Source organism: Puma concolor, chromosome B3 (assembly GCF_028749965.1).
Source record: "Puma concolor isolate L17-30 chromosome B3, mPumCon1.1.hap2, whole genome shotgun sequence".
NCBI classification, from domain to species: domain Eukaryota; kingdom Metazoa; phylum Chordata; class Mammalia; order Carnivora; family Felidae; genus Puma; species Puma concolor.
Genome location: NC_141672.1, coordinates 79,901,535 through 79,921,025, shown reverse-complemented (window position 1 = coordinate 79,921,025; position 19,491 = coordinate 79,901,535). Strand labels below are relative to the sequence as shown.

Sequence of the window (19,491 nt, the reverse complement as noted above, 5' to 3'; positions counted from 1 at the left end):
ACCGTGCTCAAAGGAAAAGTGTTACTCAGTCCTTCCCAGATTTTGTAGCACTGTGTGGGGCACTTAGTGGATCCCTCCATAAAATTTGCGGAATGAATACATCGATGAGTCAAGAGACAGAGAGGCCAGGCCATCCGGGAAAGGTTGCCATTTGCATTTCAGAACTCGAACATCCATCTAATTGTGTACCATTCCCGGAGCATGCCACATGCTCGTCATCCCTCTTGTCCTTTCTCAGCAGAAGACTGGGAAGCCAGATGTGCCGAGCCCACACCAGTCATCACGAGCAGTGGCCCTTCTGATTGGTGATAGATGACAGGGGAAAGGGACTTGGGACTCTGCGTTTCAGGAGCTGATTGTGGCTCTCTGAACATGACCCACACTTAGTAATACAATGCCGTATAGGTACATTCAGAGAACCTCACCCCCTCAGTCCTCAGCATCTGATGAGATGTGGAGAGACCAGTGTCAGCAAGGTTGACACGTCTCGTGCTCATTAAAACACAAAGCTTCCTTGGGTCTGGCATCATTCTGAATTCCCCAGCCAGCACACAGGGAACATATATCCGGCAGAAGGCACTGCGGGTAAATATGCCAACATGTGTTCCAGTTGAAGAAATAAGGTTTCTGTTAATGACTCCCACCAGGACACCACTGTATCTCGGACTATCTGATGAAAGGATAATTGTTGGATGAAGAAATGAAATGGAAACAATACTCCAACTTACTGCAGGATGTAAGGGAGGGTGGCTAGGGAGACCTACTGGGAACTCCTCCTGACAAGTTTTCTCCTTTTCCTTGAGATATAAATGCCCAAGTCCATTAACTTTAAACTCATCTGTATGTATGAACTAAGCTACTGCCTCGAACTGATCTTTAATGTACTTATTAAAGCACAGTGGAGGGGTGCCTGGGTGGCTCAGTCGGTTAAGCGGCCGACTTCGGCTCAGGTCATGATCTCGCGGTCCGTGAGTTCGAGCCCCGTGTCGGGCTCTGTGCTGCCAGCTCAAAGCCTGGAGCCTGTTTTCAGATTCTGTGTCTCCCTCTCTCTCTGACCCTCCCCCGTTCATGCTCTGTCTCTGTCTCAAAAATAAATAAACGTTAAAAAAAAAATTTTTTTTTAATAAATAAAGCACAGTAGATACTGTTGTTATTGGTAGGAATTATAGTGCCCCTAACATGTAGTCGCTGGAAAGAGTCAAGAAGAAACAGCATGGCTTTGGAGTTGTGCCTGGGTTTGAATCCCAGCGCTTCTGTTTACTGATATTTTTTTGATTCTGGGCTCAGAGACTTGGTTTCCTCAGATAAAATGAAGATACATAGGCTCTTATGAAATTTCAATGAGGTAAGGAACATGAAGTTCATGACACATTAGCTACCCAGTAAATACGATTTCCCATCCCTCGTTGTCTGTGGGGTCCACTGTAATCATAAAGACCATGTCCAGAGTTGTGGGTACCTCATTGGAGACCAGGAGAGCAGCCCATCCTCAGGGGAACTACCTGAGTCCCATGCTGAATGGGAAAGGATGTTTCTTTTTTTTTTTTTTTAACGTCTATTTTTGAGAGAGTGCACATCGGGGACGGGGGGAGGGGGTGCAAAGAGAGAGTGAGGGAGACACGAAATCCAAAGCAGGCTCCAGGCTCCGAGCTGTCAGCGCAGAGCCTGATATGGGGCTTGAGCTCACAAACCGTGAGATCACGACCTGAGCCGAAGTCGGACGCTCAACCCAGGCACCACAGGAAGGGAAGTTTCAGGTGACCTCCTGGGATGATGAATGAGCTTTTTCTCTATGTAAGGAAAAAGCAGTCTTCATGGGTCTTTCTAGCCACCAAAGTCTGTGAAGCCACTTTCAAGCATCAGCTGTAGATCTGTCCCCCATCTTAACCCTCCTAACAGACTCCTGAGTCAGCTTAGCCACTGGGAGTTTCCTTTCCGAGGATGGGTTCTTTTCTGGTCCTGGCATTGCTTTCCCTCTCCTGACATAGCCTTCATGTAGCCTTTTGGGGCTGCCATTGGGATGAATTCGACTCAGAGCTTCCTGTAGTATGTTCCTGGCTGGGGGGACGGTTTCACAGAAAGAAATCTGTCTACGTTTCCCTTTTAATACCTTTTCCCCTTGTGCAGTTGGAATAAGCCGAGGAATCTACCTTCCCGAGTGATAAGTGATGCAGGAAATGAATGGGGTAAAATTGCATTTCCTGATTTATTATGATGTCTGGCTTTTTAAACTTTTAAATCATTTAGCTCAACAATCACATTTGTATGAGAGGGTCTTTACCTGTCTCCCTCCTGAGAGGAGTCCCAGCACTGAGCTGTGGAGGCACACCCCACTGTGACTCAGACCCTTCCAGCCCTGCTGCTGCTCTGTGAAGAGGACCCAAGGAGTGGCTAAAGAACACCAGCATTTCTACGTGTTTGGATCCTCTCTCCTTCCGAATGCCAGAGTGTTTGTGTTTGCGTGATAGTGCCAAATTCTGCAGTGCCTGGGGCAGTGGAAATGCTGATTAGTTGCCTACATTACTCATCAGAAGAGGCTAAATCCTGCAGGAATGTGTCCTTGGGTCAATTTGAAGATGTGCAGCCTATGATAAAGTGAGATTTTCCTTTATCTTACAATGCTGCTTTGGAATGGCCTTTCTGATCTTCCCGGGACCTTAAGGTAAGCCCAGGCCTCTGAGCCAGGGGCAGTTTATTCAGACAAAGAGAGGCTACAGGACTCCCCAGCCTGTTTGGGTGGGCTGTGGCTAGGATTATAGAGACTTAGACTTTGTAACTCCTTTGCTTTCCTTTCTATGGACTAGCCCTTCTGTTGGTTGTTCTAAAGGGTCACATACGTGAAACATACTTGAAAGTGACTATTTTTGAGCATTCTCTTCATAAAAGAGTCTTACTCATTTTTATTAATTCAGTGACTTTTCGAGTCTCTTTCTGGACTCCGCCCTCAATGCCATGATTCTCCATAGTGTTATTTTTTCATCATAATACCAAAGACATTCCTACAGCGTTCTGGCATTCTTCTCTACTGTTAGCCTAGTAATTAAAGTTTCTAGAGCTTCAGAAACAAAAGCAATAATAGTACTTACTGTGGGTTATGATGTGTCAGGCACGCTTCTAATCAATCCCTCTTTAGGGAATAATTCATCCAAAACTCAAACAACCTCATGACGCTATTTTCACTTGACAGATGAAGAAACTTGAGTTGACAAAGGTAAGTGATTTGCCCAAGGTCACACAGTAAGTGACAGAGCCAGGACTCTAGCCCAGAGAGTCTGGTTCTAGAAATGCCCAGTTATTGCTACATGCTAAACCTTTTGAGTGGCATACAGGACATCAGTCATTTGTTTCATTGAAGTCCCGGGAATAATTACGGTACCTTACAAACAACTCTTAACAACAATAGTGTGGGCAACACGGTACCCATTTTATAGAGGTGGAATCTGATTTTCTGGTAAAATTACATGCCCAGCTTCAGGTAACAGACAAAGACTTCGTATTGAACTCAGCCCTCTGTGATCCACTTCTGCTCCCTGCCACAATGCCACCTCACTACAGAGAAATTTAAAGGACAAGTATGTTGTTTAAATGTGGGGTACAGGACCCTTCTGAATCATTTGGAGCCTGGAAAGCCCTCACGGGGCTAGAGATTTCTTCTTGTAGATGAGAACAGATTTATAAAACAGTGTGTAAAAGCCATTGCACAATTCCCTTGTTTTCTAGTTTGAGAACCTTCACGCTGCTCCCATTTTAAAACTACATATACCTTATCAGATGATATTTTACAACATGAACATTACATGAAATGGGTTTTTTTTATTCCAATAGACTTCCCAAACCATTGCTCTAAGTAATCACTAAGTACATGCTTCCTATCCAGTAATTATCCACTGTCTCCCTTTAGTTTCTGGATAGTATCAGTCCCAACTCTGTATTCTGCATATGTTTTAAAAATAGGCTCAAGGGGCGCCTGGGTGGCGCAGTCGGTTAAGCGTCCGACTTCAGCCAGGTCACGATCTCGCGGTCCGTGAATTCGAGCCCCGCGTCGGGCTCTGGGCTGATGGCTCAGAGCCTGGAGCCTGTTTCCGATTCTGTGTCTCCCTCTCTCTCTGCCCCTCCCCCGTTCATGCTCTGTCTCTCTCTGTCCCAAAAATAAATAAACGTTGAAAAAAAAAAAAAAAATAGGCTCAAACCATGATTTCACTTGGCCTACTGATGATCTTCTACTCGGTGCCCATTCTTTTAGAATAAAGGAGTTTTGTAAAAGGCAGTGGTGTTTACCACAAGGGTATAATTGCTCATCCTGGTTGTTGTTTTCCACCAAGGGAGGGAACTAGACAGGAGAAATGCTCTCGGCTGCCATTCTTCGGGAAGGCACTTGGCAACTATGGCATCTTAAGGGCTAAATAAAGCTTGGAACTCAGCTTCCGATGGCATCAAAGCACTGCTGTAGATGAAGAGTATCCCTCATGAAAGCTGCTCTCTGTCTTTACTGGCCGAGGTTCTGGCCGGCAGGGAAGCCAACAGTGCACTTTGAGCAGCTAGGACGAGAGGACGCTGGCATCACAATTCAACACTGTCAGTTTGTCCTAGTTTATGTGAGTCTCAGAACAGTAAAGGACCTTCTCATTTGTATTTTTAGCCAGCAAGGATCTGAATACCTTGAAAGTTAGTTGACCGGGGCGCCTGGGTGGCTCAGTTGGTTGGGCGTCCGACTTTGGCTCAGGTCATGATCTCGTGGTTCATGTGTTCAAGCCCTGTGTCGGGCTCTGTGCGGTCAGCTCGGAGACTGCAGCCTGATTCAGATTCCATGTCTGTCTGTCTGTCTCTCTCTCTGTGCACCCTCCCCCACTCACGCTCTGTCTCTGTCTCTCTCAAAAATAAACATTGAAAAAAATAAAGCTAGTTGACCAACCGAGCGTTTCAGTGGCTTCTTGGTTTTCCCAAATTCACAGAAATCTCTTGGGATTTTTTTTTCAAATGACTACAGTGATATTATCCAGAAGTTAAACTAAAGGAGAAAGAAACAACTGAAGCAGAAAAGATTGGTTTTTAATGGGAAAATAAGAAATACTGAGAATGAGACCGTTGTAGCAAGATTGGCTGAGTTTTAATATCATAGATTCCTTTCATAACAGACTTGATTATGATAAGGGAGAAAAGATAATTGGGACCTGGGATACCTCAACTCCATAACAGGAACCAAGGGCCCTCGGTCTCCTCAGAGAAATTGGAAAGGTGTCAAACCTCTGCAGTCTTAGAATTTGGCTTAGATTGCTGTGTTTTAAAGGAACCTGTTCCTCATTCTCAGGAATGAAGCAAGGTTACAAAAACCAAGTCTGGCGCTGTCCCAGGCTTATGTGCCTTGCGTACGTTATTTTGTGTCATTGCACCTGGTGTAAACAGTCCAAGTTGTGTGTCCAGTCCGGCTGTGTTCTGCATCTACTCCCCAAGCTCCTATCCATCCCCACACCTGCCGCACACAGGTAGGTCTCCTCCATCCTTCTGTATAAACTATTCTTCTGTAAGAAGTAGTCTTTCTTATATAGTGGATCTTTGACTCTTGTCCCATGCTCCCAGGCTGATTTGGCACCTTCCTGTATCTTAGAAGCATCACCTTGTGTACACCTTCATTCCATTAACTAGACTGAATGGTAATTCTTTATTTGAATGTTTATTTCCCACCAGATTATGGATTTATTAGGAGCAGGAACTGGGTCTTCAGTCCTTGATCCCCAGCCCGGTGTCTGGTACCACGTAGAGCCTCGTTCACGTTTGTACAAGGGTGGGGGAAATACAATATGGTTTTGTCAGTTGCCCACAATAACCAGAAGGGGATACTTAATATATTTTTTTTAATTAAGGATAGTGTAGTAGTTTCACTATTTAAAAAAAATTTTTTTAATGTTTATTTTTAAGAGAGACAGTGACAGCTGGGGAGGTTGCAGAGAGAGAGAGAGAGAGAGAGAGAGAGAGAGACAGAATCCAAAACAGGCTCCAGGCTCTGAGCTGTCAGCACAGGGCCCGACGCGGGACTCAAACTCAAAAGCTCTGAGATCATGACCTGAACCAAAGTCGGCCGCTTAACCAACTGAGGCACCCAGGTGCCCCTTGCTATTTTAAAATCCACCACTTGGGGCACCTGGGTGGCGCAGTCAGTTGGGCGTCCGACTTCAGCCAGGTCACGATCTCGCGGTCCGTTAGTTCGAGCCACGTGTCAGGCTCTGGGTTGATGGCTCGGAGCCTGGAGCCTGTTTCCGATTCTGTGTCTCCCTTTCTCTCTGCCCCTCCCCCGTTCATGCTCTGTCTCTCTCTGTCCCAAAAATAAATAAAAAACGTTGAAAAAAAAATAAAATAAAATCCACCACTTAATTTAGAACCTACTAGAATAGCATTAACCACTGGAAACATTAAATAATTCATAGCTGAGATTAGAAAGATTATATAGCATAGATGTGCATACAAAATTTATAAACAACTCACGTACCCATCATAAGGGGGTTTTTAATTACCTTATGGCATATGATGAAGCCATTAAAATGCAGTTTCTAGTGAATATTCCATTATACAATCAAATATTTACAATACGATAGGTAGAGAAAAAGTCACAAAACCCACAGAATCCTAGTTTGGATGAAAAGTGTGTATGTGTGTGTGAAAGTGGAAGCATTTTTTATTTTTTATTGAGTTAAATTTTTTTCTTTGTTTATATTTTTGTATACAATGAACATTTATAATGAATATGTATTACTTCTGTCATCAAAAAATAAGATACATTTTTATAATTTTTGTTGCCTGAAAGTCCATTTTAATAGCTAAATTCTGCCTCTTCATTGCTCTCTTGCCAATAGAATTGTAACCGTGGTAGGGAGATGGGTGAGGGAGTTAGGATAATTTACTTTTAGAACTTCCAGAATGAGATGGTGTGACACAAAAATCCCGAGAGGTGATTTTCTCATGACTGTAAGTTAGGTCAGGCAATGATAAATCATCCTATTAAAGAGATATACAGTAATGACAAAAATCATCAACACAGTGTACAACTGACCCTCTGTTTCACTGCTTATATGAACTACTAGAATTCTTTAAAACAAGTAAACTATGCTGCATAGTTTAATGGCTGGATGACCTTGCTGTTACTCACTTTGATGGCTCCTGCGTCCAGTGCCAGAGTGGCCATATCTTTTACAGGAAATGGAAGAGGGTGAGATCTTTGGGCATCTGAGAGTAAACCCACGCACACACGCTCACTCACACTGCAGGACCCACAACCAGCAAAGCAATCTGTTCGTTAATTCAGACACCGGGCCAGAATCTGAACACACACTGAGGGGGTTGAATTTATGTTTGTTCTCATTCCTGGCAGTTTGAGTTTCTTCTGAGACTCCTCTCGTTTTGGGCTGCCCACTCACAAGCTCCGGAAATCATTTCTCACTGCTCCCCTCACACTGGGAAAGCCAAGTTGAATTGCAAATGCAGGAGCATATCCAGACCTCCTGTGTGCCATCATACCTCCCCACCTCCCACTGTGAGAGCCTTCTCTAGAGTCCCACAACGCCTTCTTGTTCTTTGCTCACCAGGCCGCATACCCAGAGCCGTGGCCTCCATCAACCAGCACCTCCTGAGATCAGATGACGTGGTAAGCTGTTGCCTCGACCTCGGGGTGCCCAGCATCTCTTTCCGCATCAACGGGCAGCCTGTGCAGGGGATGTTTGAGAACTTCAACACAGATGGGCTCTTCTTCCCTGTGGTGAGCTTCTCAGCAGGTGTCAAGTAAGTGATGGCTGTGATTTCATGGGGAGTGGCTGTTAGCCCACCTCCCCACCACTCGTGTGAGCCAGGGAGCAAGGGAGTGTCCCTCACGACTTCCACACCATAAACCAGACTGCCCCCCCCGCTCCCCCTCCCCCGCCAAAATGATGGTGAAAGCAGGAGAGCAATCCAGAATCACTGACCCCGTAGATAGTCATTGAATACCTACCTACAACCAAGGGTTTTGTAATGTCTTCAAATAAGAAGACGAATAACATCAATCTTATGTAGATCCTTGTTTTAATAATTGTTTTAAAAATTACATCCTCATTATTAAAAATTTATAAGATATAGTTCTAGATAAAACAACGTCACAATCCCAACGTGTAACTATAATCTCTGCTATTAGTTTCAAGTCTTTTATTCTACACATTTTGGGAGCTTTTTTTTTCTTTTTTTTTTTTTTTTTTTTTTGAGAGAGAACGTGAGCAGGAGAGAGGGGCAGAGAGAGAATCTTAAGCATGCTACACGCTCAGCACGGAGCCCAACGTGGGGCTTGATCCCACAACTTTGGGATTGTTACCTGAGCCAAAATCAAGAGCTGGAAGCTCAACTGACTGCGTCACCCAGGCACCCCATGAGGCTTTGTTAATTGACATCACACTCAATATGAAGTTTCAGGTCTTCATTATTTTCCATTCAGCCATACATAATGAGCCTTTTCCTGACTCCTTAAGTATCCTCCTCAAAAACAATTTTTATAGCCATATAATATCCTTTTATTTGGTTGTCCCATAATATAGCCATTACTTTATTGTTAGACTTTTGTTCTAATTCCATTTTTATCTTTATAAATAAAATTATGATGGACATCCTTGAGCATAACTCTTTTGTCTGCATATCTAGACATATCTTGTCTTCCTAGAAGTAGGTCAAAAGCTATGAAGTTTTTAAAGTCTAAATTTGTAGGGGTGCCTGGGTGGCTCAGTCAATTAAGCATCTAACTTCGGCTCAGGTCATGATCTCACGGCTCATGAGTTCAGGCCTGGCATCAGGCTCCCTGCTGTCAGCTCAGAACCTAGACCCTACTTTGGATTCTGTGTCTCCCTCTCTCTCTGCCCCTACCCCACTCATACTCTGTCTCTCTCAAAAATAAACATTAAAAAATAATAAATGTATAATCACATAGCCAAGTAGATTTTCAGGAAGATTGTATGGAACAGTTCAGAAATAATTATCAACAATTTTGGAATCTCAAAAGTTCTGAAACCCATCAATTTTTTCATAACTCATTTCACCACAGAGTCTGACCTAAACTCATTTTGTTGTCAAAACTGTCATCAACAGAAATGAGGTTGCTTTTAATCTTTCATTTATTCCTCTTCTTTTGAATATTTACAAGCTTAACTGCAGAAATATTAATGTGTTTGATTAAGGGGTACAGCCCCTCACCTGTCTAGAGGTTGTATTTAATACATAATATGTATACTTTGTTTAAAATCTAAAGAATTATGAAGTCTGAAACACAACTCCAGATTTCAGATAAAGGATTTGGGCCTTGTAGTATCATTTAAAGCAACGTATGGGAATGCCCAACCGATTGAGTCTTCATTAACTTTTACTGTTATGGGTGATTTTTAATCTTTGCTAATTTGAGAAAATTGTAACTTAGTTTTAATTTTCTATTTGATTACTTGTGTGGTTAAGCATTTTTAATGCTTACTGTTCTTAGATAGTATTTCAACCCAATATTTTTTATGTTCTTTGCCTATCTGGTATGAATTTCAATGTTTTGTATGTTAAGACTATTTAAAATACTGCCTTATTGGTTTCAAATCTTTTTTCCCAGTTTACGATTTACATTTTCACACTTAGCTTTATTGTCCTGTCATTTCATTGTTTTTCCCTTTTACAAAAATAATGTACATCAAGGAAATAACCAAGAACCCAAAATTGCACAACCTGGAGACAACCCTATTACCTTTTTATTCATACATCCGAATATTTTTACACTAAATTGGATTTATACTGTACAAGTTGTTTTCTACATACTATGGCTAACTAGTGTGTTTGTTGCTCTGCCCCTTTCCTTATACCAGTTGGATGCTGAATTAATTATTTTAGTCTGACAATATATTTTAATGTCAAGACAAGACAGACCCCATTAATTTAATGTCAAGACAAGACCCCACTGTGACTCTTCTTCCCCAAGATTTTCTTAATCATTCTTGATCCCTGCTTATTAAAGAGATTACAATAGAATGAGTGGAAAACTAGAATCAACACAGTTAGAATCAAACTGGTTTCCATTGAAGCCCTTGGAAAGGGCCATAAAAGGAGGGGCGTTGTAGAGAGCAGACACTTAGAGCTTGGACCACAAAGATGCCATCTCAGAGCTGCGGGCATCTGAGGGATGGATTTCCAAAGTGATAGCACTGTGATAGTCCTCAGCACCTCAGGTAGACTGATAAAGCAAGACATGTTGATATATTTTTCTAATGGATGAAATTTTAGTTCTGTTTCAGTTAAATAATTTAGAAATAAACAATTATCCTTTGGAAATGATATTGAACCTTGGGAATTTGACACAGATATGCAAATACACATAGTATATATACACATATACAGATATGCAATATGCACATAAGCTAATGTATGTTTGCACACATAGTGATACGTATACAGTACATATACATATTTATAAACATGTTGATGTCAATGGATATAATAAATTTAAATTAAACATTATCATTGTTTGAGATTCTTTTAACAAAAGGAGAACAATGATAGTAAAACCTTACTGGGGCTGCAAATCTACTCAGCACTGTTGCAAGCCAACGAATCTTCTGTCCACCCCAGGGACTGTATTCTAGAGTTGTGAGTTTTTTATCTGTGTTTCTGTCTGCTGAGGACATACCCATTAGAATTTCATTCCAGTTCTCCCGTTTTAAACGTGGCATAACATCCCATTCTTCGCTGATATCCATAAGAAGCATTTAGAAAACCAGGAGCATTGTTGCAAGACAGAGACACTGTAAGCCCAAAGAGAACTGATTGGAACAGAGACCCCTGGCAGTCGGGGGAGAACCAGCACATGTTCCACTGTGCATCCTCCCCACTTGATTGCCCAGGAAGAAAGAGAATGAGCAGAAATCTACATATGATGTAACAGCGTTTGGGTCATCCACCTGTTGACTCAGTATCTTCTTTGGAGAAACAAGATCACTCTGAGCAGTCGCTTCCCAGGACCACACTGGCCTAGGTAGCTAATGGCCTTGGTCACCCAGCATCACTGCCCTTCCCTTCTCTGTTGGTTTTGACCACATCCCACTCGCTGGGTTTTACTTATTTTCAAGGCAAGTATGCCTACTTCTCAAGCATCTCATCTGAGACAAGGGCTTAGCTAGAAGTCAGATCTCTGGAGAAAAGGACCTTTTTTAGTGTGCCGGCTTAATGGTATCTAAGTAGTTTGTGTTTAGAGATCAGTACATCCAATCTTGTATGTTGCCTAATGATTTTTAATTATGAACTCATCCATCCAGTCTCCTTCAGAGAAATGAGATAGGATTTTTAAGTGTGTGAATTTATTTATTTATTTATTTATTTTTTTGGTGACGACTTAAACTGAAATCTCTTGGCAAAGAACTGCAGCTGGCAGATAAAGAAATGGGCGACTCCACCGTATCCACATGTCGAAGATGCTTCTAGCATCTCCTGTCTGGGTCAGCAGGGCATGCAGCCTTCTGAGTGCCCAGGAAAAAGAGAAGCAAAGTTCCAGGATAGGAAAAATGAGTTGTCTAACCCATTTATAAGGCACAAAACTGGTAAGAGAATTTAAGAAACTGAAGGGTCCAGATGTGTTGATTTGAAAAGTTGTTACCTTAGCTATGAGAGCCTCTTGCTTAAAGCACCTGAATTAGTGGTAAGCTAATGAGTGGGACTTGATGTCTTTCAGGCCTCCTTTCTCTCAGGAAAATGTTCACCTCTGACATATTCCTGTCTTTGGTTCTCAGAACATAATATGATCTGAGGAGAGATGGAATTGCCTGCACATTTGGGAAATACATTTTACTGAAGTACATACAGCCCCTTATATGATGTCTTCAGTCGTTCCCAGTGCTGGTCTTGTGTTGAAGAGTAGCCAATGGACTGATTTTTATTTGTGAGCAAAGAGGATCAGTATACCAGTACTTACTCTTACATCAACTGGTAAACTATGATTTGGTGCTGAAACCCAGAAGTCTGTCTATACTGCTTTCACTCAGCTGTGCAGAAAGCAAGAGAGAAAGCAAGATGTTAATTCCAAGTTAATTAAATATGAGTTAATCTCACTGAAATATGTTGAATAACACAGTTGATCAGGCAACTGAGTCCTCTGGTCCTCGGTCCCGTGCCAAGTTCCATCGTGGGTGGTCAAGGTGAGGAAGGCAGAACAGAAATGCTGAGACCCTCTGAAAGCAGTGCTACATGTTGAAGGATCATACTACTCCCCACAGTGTAACTTCAAAAACTACGAGAACAAAACTTTATTTCTCCTATAAAATATATGTGTGTGTGTGTATTTATGACAATTGAAAAGAAATTACTATTTTCACTGATATAGTAAGTAGAATACTTGCTTGGTTGTATTGTGTCTCTTCCAGCAGGGTACAAGATTATGCCATTCTAGAAAGAGGTCCTTCTCCTGTCATAGAAGCATTCAGAATTGTCTCTCGTGTTTATTTTCAACTTTGGCGTGGCTTCTAAATTCGATTTCTCTTTTACAGCCCCATTTCCTCCTATTCACTGGTCTTTACTGAGGTCACAGTCATGAATTTGTGACCCCATAATTATTTGTATAGTTACAAACTATGTTGTTAATAACACCTGATTAAGATGTCCCTGTAAGCAGTCACTGAAGAGCAAAAAATCTTTTTCAATTAGATTTATCCACAGTGAAGTCAAAGGCAGCATGAGTAATTACTAACAAAATCCACAAATCAATATGTGCTCTCTCTTCTAACTATTATGAATGTGCCTCCTTAGGTTTCTTCTCCGTGGGGTTTGTGTGTGGATACTATCCATGCAGTAGGCCCTTAGTGTGACAACACAGTTTGTTATAGAACAGAATTTAGGATGAGGCATGTGTACCTTGGAGACCACCCAAAAGGTTGAGTTACTTAAATGCCAGCAAGCCCTCATTAAAAGGCAGTCTCACCCTGCAATATGGCATCATGGCGTGAAGCACATGGAGAACATGACACGGAAGCCATGACGTATAGTGAAACGTATAGTGATGTAGTGATTTGGGTGATACTTTTTGTTTCTCAGAAAATGGATGAGTTCATAGCTGTAGTAGAATATGTTTTATAGACATAGTTAAATTTCCCAGAGATCTATTTTAACGGCCTGACGTAGCTCTGTTACCGGCCCTTGCTAATTTATAACAGCAACAATATCCAAAGGTGGTTGGTATTTGTGGTTGCTGTTTGTTTTCTGTTGGTACCCACCAGCCTTGGCTAAAATTCAGGTAACCAACAGCTTAGCTATTTCCAGCTTGCTGTGGTCAATGCTGTGGAAATTATTACTGAGATAAATATACTTCTGTGGAGAACATGATGATTGCCCTGGGGTTTCATCAAACACTGGCCAGAAGGAAAGATGAATGTGGGAACATACATAACTCAGATTGTTTTCCCGTCTTAGCGAGAGGATGCGGTTATGAATCACGACTTACGAGTTGAATTCAGGTCAGCCAAAGCTCATTAATTCTTTGTCCTCTTAACCACAGCCTGTATCCTTTTCTTCTTTGGAACACCTTCCCCGCTGTCTGGGAGAGCTTCACTAGCAGATGAGAGTAATGAGATATTCAGGAAGAGAGACTCAAGTGACGTCACACGTTTGCTAGTAAGCCGTGGATAAGGAAACCTAGTCATCCTTCTGGAGCATAAGAAAGCCATGTCTTGATTTTTACTGTGTTGTTTTTATTTGTGGATCCGTCTTTCGAATCTGGGAACTTGTAATAGGTAGTCTGGTCCCTTCTACAAATGGGAAAGCCACAATGTCTAAATCTCAAAAGGCTGAATTGAAAATGCTAGCAGGGATTTTTCAATACAATTTTCTCTGTTTTCAAAATCAGTCAAGTAAATAAAAAATTCCCCCACATCTCCCAAAAATCTCAGTACTCCCTGGAGACTCTTATGGAAGCTTTTGCTCATCTCTGAGGCAGAAGAATCTAAGGACCCACTTACTCTAATCACTTTAGGAGGAAAACCGCCCTTAAGAGCTGATGGAATGTCCTGAGTTCTAGGAGGAATTCCAGAAGATAACAGGTGCTTTAGTGGAAGAGATTAAATTGATTAATTAAGTTGATTTGAAAATCCATTAATGTAGAGAAAAATCCAAGGATCAAGAAGAATGAATCTGAATGAACTCAATTCTCAAATTACCTTTTTATTTTTAAATTTAACATTTTCTGAGGCTGGGAGATGCAGTGGAACCCAAGAAGCAGGGAAGAATAACACCTAGAGAAGAGAGATTTACATCCTAATTGGAAAAAGGATTTAAATGATAAACCTTCAGCGCTAGATGCCAGATTTATGAAAAGAAATAGACTAGTTATTTGTCACTCTGTTGTTTTCTTGCTACCCTCTACATCCATGCTCTGGACTTCTGGCCCTGGATAAGCCCTTCTGCCCATTCTGTAACCTTTATTGCCCCTTTTAAGAATAAGAACAGTCTTCTCAGCCATATGAAAATCCCATCTATTTGGCTAGAAGGTAACTCAGATTTGTATGCAGTTGATGTTTGAGGCCTTTGTGGTCTCCTTGGAGCCTCAGTCTGGAGCATCTCTAAGCATCTCGCTGCAGTTCTTTTTACACAGGCTTCACCACCTGTGCTGGCTGCTTCCTTCTGGCTGACCCCAAGCCCTATTCTACATACGTTTCCCTCCCCACACACGGGGCCTCCCACCTCCCCTGCTTACCTCCTTTCTGATCTCTGATCAGTCATTTGCCTCTCGGGGCATACTTCCTTTTGAGATGGCTGACAGCTGACTCATTTGTGGAGTCTGTCTGGCCTTCCAGGAACACAGTCCTTGGCCCCGCCCTGAGCAGAAGGGAGCTCTTTCCCTTGAGATCAACTATTGCTCGCTCACTCTCCTGCTCGTGCTCTCTCTCACTCTCTGTCTCCCTCTCTGCCTGTCACCGGGCAAACATGTCCCTCACTAGATTCCAGGGGGACACTTGAAAGCTTCTGAATAGTTCTTAAAGCACTCTTCATTTGACTTCAGATAGGAGAGAACTCCCTGCCTTTTCTCCCTGACAGTTCTCTCCAAATGAATTCTTTACCTTTCTTATGAGGGTGCAGGCACCTGGTAGACTACAGCTGCATTTGTTTCATAACTTTTTGGATGGATCTTCGTAGTGGATCCAGCATCTCACTTCAGGATGTGAAAATACTGGCATCCTCTGATTTATCTGCCTTTGGGACCTCTGCTAAAACTCTAAGAGGGGGAATCCCATTTTAATATCTTCAGATAATTAAAGTGGGTTGCAGGTATTTCGTTTGATTATCCCCTTCAAGCCTGCATTTTATCTCTGGGTATTTCCTTTGACGTGGTCAGTCTGGATCTCGCGGAGAGAGGTATGAGGAGGACCACCACTGTTAGTGCTCGTTTGTTGGAGCCCTTCCCAGGCACTGCGGGTAGCGAAGGAAGGAGCCACAGACCGCGCGTGTACCTGGCACAGGTCTTGTCCAGTCCCTGCTGGAGAGCAGGGCTTCTGTCTTTGGAAGCAACCCAGGACCACTCTTCCACCCACTGATGACACTGGAAATGACGTTTGGAGACAAATGCTTCAGTGAGCAGTACACACTAATTTCTGGTTACGTACATTTTTCCTTTTACAGTTTTTGTGGCCATCAGAGGAGATGAGATGAAGATTTATAACCAAATTATTCTCTTTTTAATAACAGAATATAAAACCAGAAATGTTGGTTTTCCTTATGTTCTCTGTGCTTTCTTGATTTGCTCTCTATCCAGAAGATGATGGCAGATTTTAAAATGTAAGAGAAATTTTAACACTAAACAGAGCTGGCAAGACAGCTCATGAATAATTAAGTCCAGCCAGAAGACCTCATAGGAGATCATTTACTTGTTCTTGGAATCTGTTCACTAGTGAGTAACAAAGAATACTCATACCCTTGCTGTGTAAGCTCCTGGGCATTCAGCTTCTCACAGGAAGGATGCTCAAGGAGAAGAGGGAAGCAAAAAAAAAAAAAAAAAATGTCCTACACTCTCTTTTTTGCTCAAAAAGCTCTAGTTCTATCCCACAGTTTGAATATGTCAGTAGCACAATCTGCTGTGTTTCAGTTGAATCGGGAAGTTCTCAACCAATAATTTCAAGGCTTAGTCATTATTTCCTGAAGGTTCACTAAATTAGTAACATTTCAGGCTAATGACTCAATTTTGTCTTAATGTCATCGTTCATATTCTTAATACACATATAGCATGCCCCGTTACGTAACATTTAATGTAGGAACATCCACAAGGGACAATTGTGGTTCTAATTCTATATCATTGTTTAGTACTTGAAAATGGGAAAGTGGGAGATGTCCTATGATTTCTATAATTAATTTTAAAACAGCATTGTTTAAAATGCTATTTGGATAAAGAATTTGTATTGGGAAGGAAAAAAAAACTTTAATGTCTCCCACTTGGAAAGAGTTTTATTTTCCAGTTTCATAATTAGGCTATTTCCACAGTCATGATTACTCAGCCAACACTGAGACTCTCTTGTAAGGCTGCCCTACCAGAACATTCTAGTTAAAGAAAGCGAGGCCTGGTGGAGAGTCTTGCTGTGAGGGCTTTGCTAGGTCATAACCCTTCGCCACATATCTCAGCCCGCTGCAAACATGCCCTCACTCCCTCAGCAGTCCCTAACTGTCCTCATTCCAAAACAAAAATGGGATCTGGCTTTTGCTTTCCATTTTGTCCATCATCACATTGGCTCAACCGATTATCCTCACCTCCCACCATCACTAGTTGGGTGTCTGGTGCCTCCAAATACTCGCTAAATGGTCTGCTAACCTGTCCACATACAGCAGCTAGAAGAGTCTTGTATTTCTTCTTAAAGTCTTTCAGAAGCTTCCTGCCTGGAATACAATCTCATCTTCTTGCCATGACTCACAGACCCTACCTGATCTAGCACCGCACCCTCCCACCTCACCTCATGCCCCTTGGGCTCTGCACCCAAGGTCTTTCCTGCCTCAGGACCTTGGCACATGTCATGCCTCTGCCTAGAATGCTCTTCCAGATTTTAAACTCCTTAGCTCCTCTTTAGTCCACAGGGTTAACTCATGTTTCTTCCTCAGAGAGGCCTTCCTTGACTGCAGTCTAGGAGCCTCCCCTCTTTCCTGAGTTATTTCACAACGCCCTCTTTATTCCTTCCTCGATATCTCCCAATCAGTAATTAGGACTGTTTTTCTAGTTGGATGCCTGTTCTGTGACACCAGGGGCACTGTAGTCTTTGTTCGTTGCCGAGTCTCCAGTGCAAAGAACAGCAAGTCATATGGGTTCGATCACTCGTTGTTAAATGGAGGGAAGAGAGTGTGAGGGTTGCATGCAGAGGCTAGGTGTATATACTGATTTTTCCTGTGTGATATTAGTGTTGACCCTGCAGGGCTACATATCTTTTCATGTTTTTTTTTTTTTTTTTTTTTTTAACATTTATTTTTCAGACAGGGAGAGACAGAGCATGAACAGGGAAGGGTCAGAGAGAGGGCGACACAGAATCTGAAACAGGCTTCGGGCTCTGAGCTGTCAGCACAGAGCCCGACGCGAGGCTCGAACTCACGGACCACGAGATCATGACCTGAGCCGAAGTCGGCTGCTTAACCGACTGAGCCACCCAGGCGCCCCATCATGTTTTAATTACTTAAAACTGTGGTCATATTTTCTCATTAAGTTAAAGCTGATCTGCAAAAGCTCTCTTTCTTGTTACAAACCTAGGAGAATATAAAGTATCGTTTTGAAATAGTTCGCTTTCACCCTCTCCTCCTTGCAGGGAAAGCTTTGAGGTGTACCTACAACCCTAACCAAACCTATATGTATATAAGGCTAAAATGCAGCCAGATGCTGAATTAACATATTGAAAGACTTCAGTATACTGGAAATTTAGTGCCTGCATCACTGTGAGCCCCAAGTGTCTCTCCCCCTTCTGGGAGGTCTCTGTAGGCACTGCTGGAGTGGACTAAAGTGTCAGGCCTGGATGCCAGCAGGGTGGTGGTGCCCCTGAGAAAGGCACTGGTACCCTAGGGCGCAAACACTTCATACCTATTTGGCTGCCTATGGCTATGACCGCCTGCTGTTGCTTCTTCAGAGTCGCCCTCGTATGGCTATTTAGGGGAACTGCAGCCTCTGCAGGGTATCACTTGGCATATATACCATTTGTGCTTAATATTCTGGTATTCATCTTTTGCCTGCATCTTAAAAATTGATGTGTGAGTGATGTCCCTCAAGTAAAAAGATTTGAAGTCCTCATGCTGTAGTTTTAACATGATCTTGTCAGAGAATAATGTCCTTCTCCTCATCACTGCTACTCTTTTCAATAGTCTGGTAATATTTATAATGATGATTTGTCTACTAGGGTAAAGAAAAACATGATTATTTATTTTAGAGAGTACATGAGCAGGGGACAGGAGCAGAGAGAGAGCGAGAAAGAGATAGAATCTTCAGCAGACTCCATGCTCAGCTCAGTTTGGAGCCTTATGTAGGGCTCAGACCCATGACTGCAAGATCGTGACCTGAGCTGAAATCAAGAGTTGGATGCTTAACCAACTGAGCCACTCAGGCACCCCAGGAAAAACATTATTTTTAAAGTCTAATGATATTTATGTATGAATTAACTTTTTTAAGAATTTAGCTGACATGGGTCACCTGAGGATCATAGACTGAGAGTTTTCCCCCAATGCTTTATTGCATACTTCAGGATGTTCGTTGTACTGAATCGGAGTTCAGGCACTTTCCCACAAAATAATTGCTGGGGGCGGGGGACGGGTAGTTTATCTTGAATGTTCTCTTATCGAGGCTGGGATTTCTCTTTTTAACCTCTCTCTTCCTGGTCTTTCCAAATGGTACAGAGTACGTTTCCTGATGGGTGGACGTCATGGAGAATTTAAGTTCCTGCCTCCCTCTGGCTATGCCCCTTGCTACGAAGCCTTACTTCCAAAAGAAAAGATGAGATTGGAGTCTGTCAAAGAATATAAACGCGATGTTGAAGGAGTTAGAGATCTGTTGGGTACCACCCAGTTCCTCTCTCAAGCCTCTTTCATCCCATGCCCCATAGACACCAGTCAGGTAGGTTCGAGCAGGCAACCCAGGCAGATGAAATCCTAGGGCTAAATCCTTCTGTCTCTGTTGTCTCTGAACCATTCCTGTCATGCATTCAGTATTATTATCATGTGATGTGAACAACTGTTGTTTTTCATGTTTCCACCATATGCATACGTTGAGCTCTTTGAGGATTTCCCAGACAAGTTGATCACTTGCTACGTGCAAGGCCCTGTGAGGTACAGGTGCAAATATGCAGTATTCTCTGGGAATTCACAACCCACTTAAGGAGGTAAAAAGCAAATGTGCTATTTTTTAAGCCTGAATGTAATAAATGCAAAACGAACAGTATGCACAAATAAGTGCTAGAGACACCTGTTAGGCTACAATATTTCTAGAAGTCTAGTTAGTGAGGCTAGAATTCAACCAGGGCC

The 19,491-nt window shown here is 42.4% G+C and overlaps 1 protein-coding gene across 1 annotated transcript in view; it reads left to right on the top strand.

Annotated features, from left to right (window-relative positions):
* Positions 1-19,491, top strand: part of RYR3 (ryanodine receptor 3) — a 530,733-nt gene that overhangs the window by 293,813 nt on the left and 217,429 nt on the right. The window contains 2 exon segments of the mRNA XM_086710284.1: positions 7,578-7,770; positions 18,868-19,084. Of these exon segments, the coding sequence (XP_086566410.1) occupies positions 7,578-7,770; positions 18,868-19,084 (410 nt within the window).